The sequence below is a fragment of the Hipposideros armiger genome, unplaced genomic scaffold (genome assembly GCF_001890085.2).
Source record: "Hipposideros armiger isolate ML-2016 unplaced genomic scaffold, ASM189008v1 scaffold_656, whole genome shotgun sequence".
NCBI classification, from domain to species: domain Eukaryota; kingdom Metazoa; phylum Chordata; class Mammalia; order Chiroptera; family Hipposideridae; genus Hipposideros; species Hipposideros armiger.
This window is the reverse complement of record NW_017732006.1, coordinates 134,515-141,681: the sequence shown is the minus strand read 5'-3', so window position 1 is coordinate 141,681 and position 7,167 is coordinate 134,515. Positions and strand designations below refer to the sequence as shown.

At 34.4% G+C, this 7,167-nt stretch overlaps 1 protein-coding gene across 5 annotated transcripts in view; it reads right to left on the bottom strand.

The window, feature by feature from the left end:
* PEX5L (peroxisomal biogenesis factor 5 like) overlaps nucleotides 1-7,167 on the bottom strand; it is a 213,635-nt gene that overhangs the window by 81,662 nt on the left and 124,806 nt on the right. For all 5 annotated transcript variants that reach the window (XM_019626097.1, XM_019626098.1, XM_019626101.1 and 2 more), the window contains one exon: nucleotides 63-174. In XM_019626097.1, coding sequence (XP_019481642.1) covers nucleotides 63-174 — 112 coding nt within the window. The remainder of the gene's footprint in view (nucleotides 1-62; nucleotides 175-7,167) is intronic.

Sequence of the window (7,167 nt, the reverse complement as noted above, 5' to 3'; positions counted from 1 at the left end):
GTGCATTTTATTATAGTGCAAATGAACTCTACTTGAGGGTCAGTTAAAAGGGAAAGAATTACCAGCTGTGTTGGACGTTACTGGCCTTGCTATTGCCTCCGATTTGGTTTCACAGAGAAAATCATCGATGGAGGGACTCAGGAGGGGTCGGCTTTCTTGCTGTTCATTCACCAGCTGAGAACAAATAAACACAGGTGTCAAAGGTTTTGTTAAACTGCAGAATCAGAAGAATTAAAATGCAGCCTTGCAACAAAATGAGAATAGCAAAAGCCTACTGAAAAAGAAATCAATCAATAAATAATAGTGTAGGGGCAAGAAAGAAAAAAAAATACCGAAAGATGGGGGATGAGCCTTTTAGCACTGTCAACATATTTTTGATGCAGCCAACTTTCATTTTTAAAGCTGAAGCTTTTTTTCTCCTTGAACAGTTTTAGAAGTATTTTCAAATTTCAATATGTAGAAAATGAATCTATTGAGTCACTGTTCCTAAGGGCCAGTCCCACTCTTCACTTGGACAACAATCACCTACTGAGGCCGGAAACAGTGGCGTTAGACTTTGAGGTGACACATTATGGTTAGTGTTATGTGGAAGGACACACACACAGGTCTATGTGTGGGGATAAAAGCTCTCCTTTCTTCTTGTCTTAAAAAGCTCAAGACACCTGCCGGCACATATCCTTTTTTACATTTCCTTGGAGTGCTTTTGTAGTGCTTAACAAATATTATTTTGAAAGAGTACAAAATATTGTTATATTAAATGGATATCCAGTAGATATGTTTGTGAAAATCTACATGTAAATAGATTTCTGTAAATTCAATTATATTTTCCCATTGGCTTATTTTCTAATTTCAGAAATCTTTCAATTTGATGTTTAGAAGGTCTCTAGTTATTCATGGCAGCCAACTATTTACTTTCAGTTATTCCATACCTCTTGAATCCTGACTTCCTCAAGTTCTGTTTCTATGGTTAAAAGAAAAAATACACTTATGATACACAAGTGGTTCATCCACTGTCTTAGTTTTTCACGAGTTTTTATATTGGCCTTTCTTAAAATGGGCACAGCCATCGAGTTTTCTACTTATAAGAAAAAGATGTGCCTAAAAACCTCCAAATTTTTAAATACTTATTTGCAAGGCTGTATTTTAAGAGACATATAAAATAACAGATGAAATGTTTTGGAGTATTAACATCAAACTATTTTATGCGACTCTACTCACTATAACTTCATTATTTCTTTAACACAGTGTCAGTGGTATTAGAGCCTAGAGCTTATAGAAGATGACAAGAGACCTAAATAATGGTAAATACGGGAAGAAAAAATGCAATGCTGTAATTGTTGAAGGAGGAATATGGAAACATTTAGTGATCATTTGGGGATTGAAAACCACATTTGGTATTTTTGCATGTTCATCCTATTATCTGAACATGGATAAATTGCAGATCTTTGCTGAAGTTTAAGATTTTACATAGAATTGGTAATTTGATTTTCGTACATATTAATTTGTGGATGTTATCGAGGGATAAGCATTGAGAATGCCCATTTTTTTTTAGTATTCACGTTGTCGTGATAGAAATGTCTTCAATTATTGTAAGTTTTAGTGTTACTATGTATAAAGACTCTCAGATTTCTCTGGGAATCAAACTATGCAAGGTTTGTTTTGGTCTTAACCTTTTTTGGGGAGATGCTCCCTTAACCTGTGAGTGAAACTCTGAGTCCCTTTGCATTTTGTTTTCTTAATTAGGATATTCTTGGTTATCACCCATCCTATTTATATTGAAATATTTTTTAATGTTGAGGGACTATGGGCCTTTCATGTTTCTGAGATAAAATATATTTGAATTTTTGTAAATGCCATGTCTATTTGAATTTAGCAGTGAGATTTTCTGGCATAAAAGTCAATTTTATTATCTGCAAATGTAGTTGAAAGCACTGGTATAAAATCTAATATACTAGAAAATAAAGAAATGGTTAAACATCAGTGATTTTGTGAGTTCTTCTGAGTCCATAAAAGTCCCCATATATTTTTTCTGAAAACATGATTAGTTTTTTAGGACTTGGGTTTCATTTATAGTTAGTTCATGTAAAAACTTTGTGTATGAAAGAGTTTCCAAAGGACCGTTACATTAATGTATATTTCTTGGTGGAACTTGCCCTTTTAACTATATGTGCTTAGAGTAATGACCCCATCACTAGAGTGATGTGGTCCTGACTTAGCAGCAACCCTTACCTCTAGGCTGTGTCATTCTTATGTCAATTGAGATGTGGATTCTGCTGCACTACAAATATTCATGGAGGATGAAGGTCACCATCAAATATGGCACCACACTATACTCATAGTGCTATAAACATTCAATTATGGCAGCATGCTATACTCATAGACGTTAGTGTCACAGGCTTTCACTTATTAAGCAGTGCATTCTGATTACTTGGTCTCTGGTTCTAGGTCATCTTTTGGCTAAAGTGCATAAGGTGCAAAGACTAAACACAAACAATATAATTGCAACTTTAAAAGTATATATATATGTATGTGTGATGTCATAACTATCTCTTTGATAACCATTAGGCCTTTGAAGTCTGATTTTATTGATAGATAACTAAGAATAATTTAGTTATTTCTTAGTCATGATTTCTTAGTCAAGATCAATTATTATGTAGAGATAAGTATAAATTACAGTCCATAAAAGTCCCCATATATATTTTTTTCTTTGCTTTGGATACAAGTAAATTCTTTTGTTAAAAAAAAAAAAAGGACTAAAAATTTATCCCTAAACCACAGCTCTATGAATAGCTGTGCGGAATAGGCATAAATTACCTACAGTTTTAGAAGACCAGGGTGTTAGGTCTCTCTACATAGTTTTAGTTGTAAACACTGAAAAGTTAAAGTCTAAATTTGATAAGAGAATTTTAGAAAGTAAGACCCTTGTCCACATAAATATCTAAATGGAAAAATAAAGGAAAGAAAACACACAATTAATTGAGAGGCTTGTCCTTTTCCTGCCTTATCAAACGTAATAGTATTTTTTATTGGAGACTCTCTCCTCTTTCAGACTTCAGATTTATTTTCTGGAGAAAGTACCTCCAGTGTTCTCAGACTTTCCTCAGCAGAGAGGAAAAGCATAGCAAAGAGGAGGTTGTTCAGAGAGATGCTTGGGAGCCAGGAATAAGGCATGGATGGCTTCTCCAGTGTCTCCTAATCCTCTGCCGCATAAGGGCTTTGTCTCCTGCACACCTGCTGTCTTGTTTCCCACCACGCTTCACACCTGGACTGATGGAGTTGTTATGTGTGCCCAATTCCCATAACTGAGTTGCTTCTGTGTCTTTTTTCCACAGACACACATCAAAGAGGACATAAACTCCTTTCTGAGTCAGTGCTTTTCAAGCTGAAGCACAGTTTAGCTGTTGGGAGAAGCTGGGTCTGGAAGGGGGTGGATAGTGGCAGGGCTCAGAGGTGAAGATAAAGGGCTAGATTTCAGATGGCATGGGAAGGTAATTTGGGAACTGAAAGTTTTTTGGTTTTGATTGAAACATGGAAGATGAAACAGGAGATATCATAAAGAAATCTTTTCTATAAGCTCTGAGGTCAGAGGTTACGGCTTACTCATATTTATATCTTTCACAACTTCTAATAGAATCCCTTCATAGAAGAGGGGCTCAATAAACGGCTACCAAATGGGACAGTAACTTTGCAGAAACTGAAGCTATAAAAAGATCTATCTCAAATAGTCCAATTTTGAACTGTGTCTTCAGTTGGATGAATTTAGGAATCATTACTTTAGCTATACTAAGTCCCATTTTATTTTTACTTGTATAGGTAAGAATAGCTTTTCACATGACCCCTTCCTCATTTTCAAACAAGTTTATGATTTTTCTACGGTGACTTAAAAATAAGTAAATCTTTTAGATCATAAAGGAAAAATGCAAACTGAACTAAATCTCCCAAACTGTTCTCCTAAGCTTTACTTCCAAATCGTATGCCATTTACTCTCCTTATTCATTGGTAGGATACTGCTTATTGGCTTTCCTTTAGAATTCCTTCGGTTTGAAAATTCTTTATGAACTTACCTCATTTTATCCTTTGGGTACAGAGTACATTGATGTTATAAAAATAACAAAAGGTGAGTCAAAAAGTTTCCTTTTTTTTTTTTTTTTTAGCTGAGCCATCCTGCCACCTGTTGGCAGCTCAGCAGCAGCTCAGCTCGGGCCGGGCATCAAACCACTGTTGCTCAGAGCTCACACTCTTGAGCGAGCTCTTAACCAACTAAGCCACTCGGCCGTCCCTCCATTTTTTTTTTTTGAATGAATTGGAGTGATTGTAATTTTGGTCCAATTGAATTAGCATAACAGAGTTAAAATAACCCACTTAATTAGTTGCTAAGGCATTTGTCTCACTCTGTTTATATTTAAAAATTTTCATTTCTTATACTCCTTTGTCCCCTTCTCAATATGTAGATCAGTTCGAAGGCCTTTCTGATGGTGATAGATTCTGATTTCTCTTTCAGTATCCCATTTTACTGGCACATTGTCTGGGAACCTTCTTCAGCTCCAGGTAGCAAGTGCCTTCTTACTGTGTCTCCATGCTCCCACGCTTTACCCAATTTTATAACCTGAGTTTTACCTCTTTTCCTCCCACTAAACTATGACCTCTTTGAGAATAGAGACCTTACTCAATTCGTTTTTGTATCTCATAGTAGCAGTTTAATAAATGTTGACTGATTTTATATAGTTTAACTGAATGGTGAATGGTACAAAAGAATGATTGCATGGGCATCCTCAATTTCATACTGGGTTTGATCAAGTCACAGAGAGGCCACGTCCTCAGAAATGATTGCCAATTTTTTTATAGGTTTTAAATGACAAATCTAAGTCCATTCCCCCTTTCCCCTCAGTGTTACATCATTTAAATATGTGGAAAACTGGAGTTACCTAAGGAAACATTTCCTAATGCAAAGCTTCTGTCAAAAAGTCAAGAATGCAGAGTGCATGTCTAATGAGAAAAATTGAAATAAAAGCATAGGTCTGCTCTGCGTCATCCTTGGAAGAAGGACAGGGACCAATGCAAATGGGAGGCCAGTGACACTTCAAGACATAACACTACTGTAACCTCCCTCAGGGATTTTTAAATCAGGTATTCAGGTTGGGAGATTTTGAGGGAAAACCCTTACATGGTCAATGGACATGGAAACAAAAGGAATTAGCAGAAGTAAGAAGACAGGTGAGAACTTGCATACAGGGGCCACTTGTCACTCAATTCAAAAGACTATTGAACCTTTATACTTTCTTTGTAATCATAGGTGGTGACTGAAATATCCAGTCAAATGCCTTCAATTTCCTTATGACTTAGGCTGGTTACTTGATGTGGCTAATATTAGCCACCACAAGATGGAATTGGTTCCTAATTATGTTTTGTGTTGAACAAAATGCAGATAGTATCATCCAGCTTTAATGAAGTATTGCCTGTTTTAAAACTTTGTGTAAAAATGCATTTGCCTTAGTTCAACTTGAATTTCTCTAATTTCAATGTTAAAAAATTAAATTATATGATTCAAGCTATGGGGAATATTTAACCAAGATGAAAAGGGAACATTTTGCTTTTAAATACTGCCTGTTATTTAAGCTTCAGTATATGTTTATGTAACTTGTTTTGTGACTTAAATCTAAGTTCATTTATCTTTAACCAATATATTGCTTAGGAGTTTCATTAAAAAAATAGCTAAAGATTATAATTTATATCACTAAGAATTAACTTCAGACCAAACTATATTTTAGATGAGTTTTAAACAAGGTCTATAAAGGATAAGAATCCATTATTCCATAATTTTACACTTCAGATGATGATTTCAAACATTGTTTCAGTTTAAAGTAAAATATTCTATTTTTATTTTTAAACATTTTAGTACTTAAAGAATAATTTTAAAAGTTAAAACGTTGAAGCAAATAAGTTAAAAAAACAGCTAACAAATATTTCATGCTTGTAATGTTGACTTAAAACTTTATAATATCATGTCTTTACTGCATCTAAACAATAGAAAAAATTTAAGGTTGTTTTGTTTCAATATAAATAAAAACACAAACATGCTTTTAATAAGTATATCTTTATGCATTTTGAAAATGCCTTTATTATTTGTGCCACTGTTGATTCAAAGTACATGTCATTTGTTAAGTAGGTTTCATTCATAATTTTGTAATTGAGCTATTTGTTCATGGCTTTATTAGTCTTATCCGAGTTTAGAAATTTGTGCAATGCCCATCAAAATAGTGACCATATCAAAACTAAGTTAATTGACTCAATTCATTGAAACGACAGCTAAATCATTACCATGCATCCCTTAAGTATTCAGACTTTGGGAGCTTTGTCATGGTAACTCTGACACTGGACAGAATTAATTTCTTATGAACTAATAGTAGTAATAGTTCTGTTACCCCCTCCCCCACCCACCCTCCTGAGTTCCTATATAGTATAGGGGTTCCAGTGGATCTTCTTGTAAAGAATAATCATGTGATAACTTTCAGCTCTTTGACTTGATCTAAATATCGACCAGCTGACTACAAATACTTTCCTGACAGGATAGTTAGACTTATAAAATGTGAATCTATTCATGGTGAAAATGAACAGACATTCCTGTTTACAGCTTGAACAGTAGTAACACTAGGGCAGGCAGGAGAACATTAAATTAAAGCAATTGTTTCAAGTTAGTAACAGAAACCAAAACAAGGCTGTATTTACTTGCCTTGAGAATGTTTTTACCCATCAAGGACATTACTCTTTTTATCTTTATTACAATAAAGATAAAATTACATCAATATTGAGGTATAAGGGGGTGGGGGCAGATAGAAAAACAAAGGCTGAGTTTAAAACCAAAAATTCCCTTAACAAGAAGAGGTTTGGAATACACAGTTTTAAGGCACCATTTCTCTATAGCAAAAAGTGAATGGGCTATACATACCTTGCTAAAAAAATACCTGGAGATGTGGTTAAAATACAAATTGCTGAAGGTTCTTTATGAAAGAAAAATATTCACTAAGGTCATTTCATTCTCATAAAGAATAAAATTTTTTCTATAATATAATTGATCTTTGGCACATAGTTTTCCCTTCTGCCCTTCAATTGGATTTATTTATACTATCATAGTCTAGAGGAGTGGTGATCATATAATGAGAACCTGGT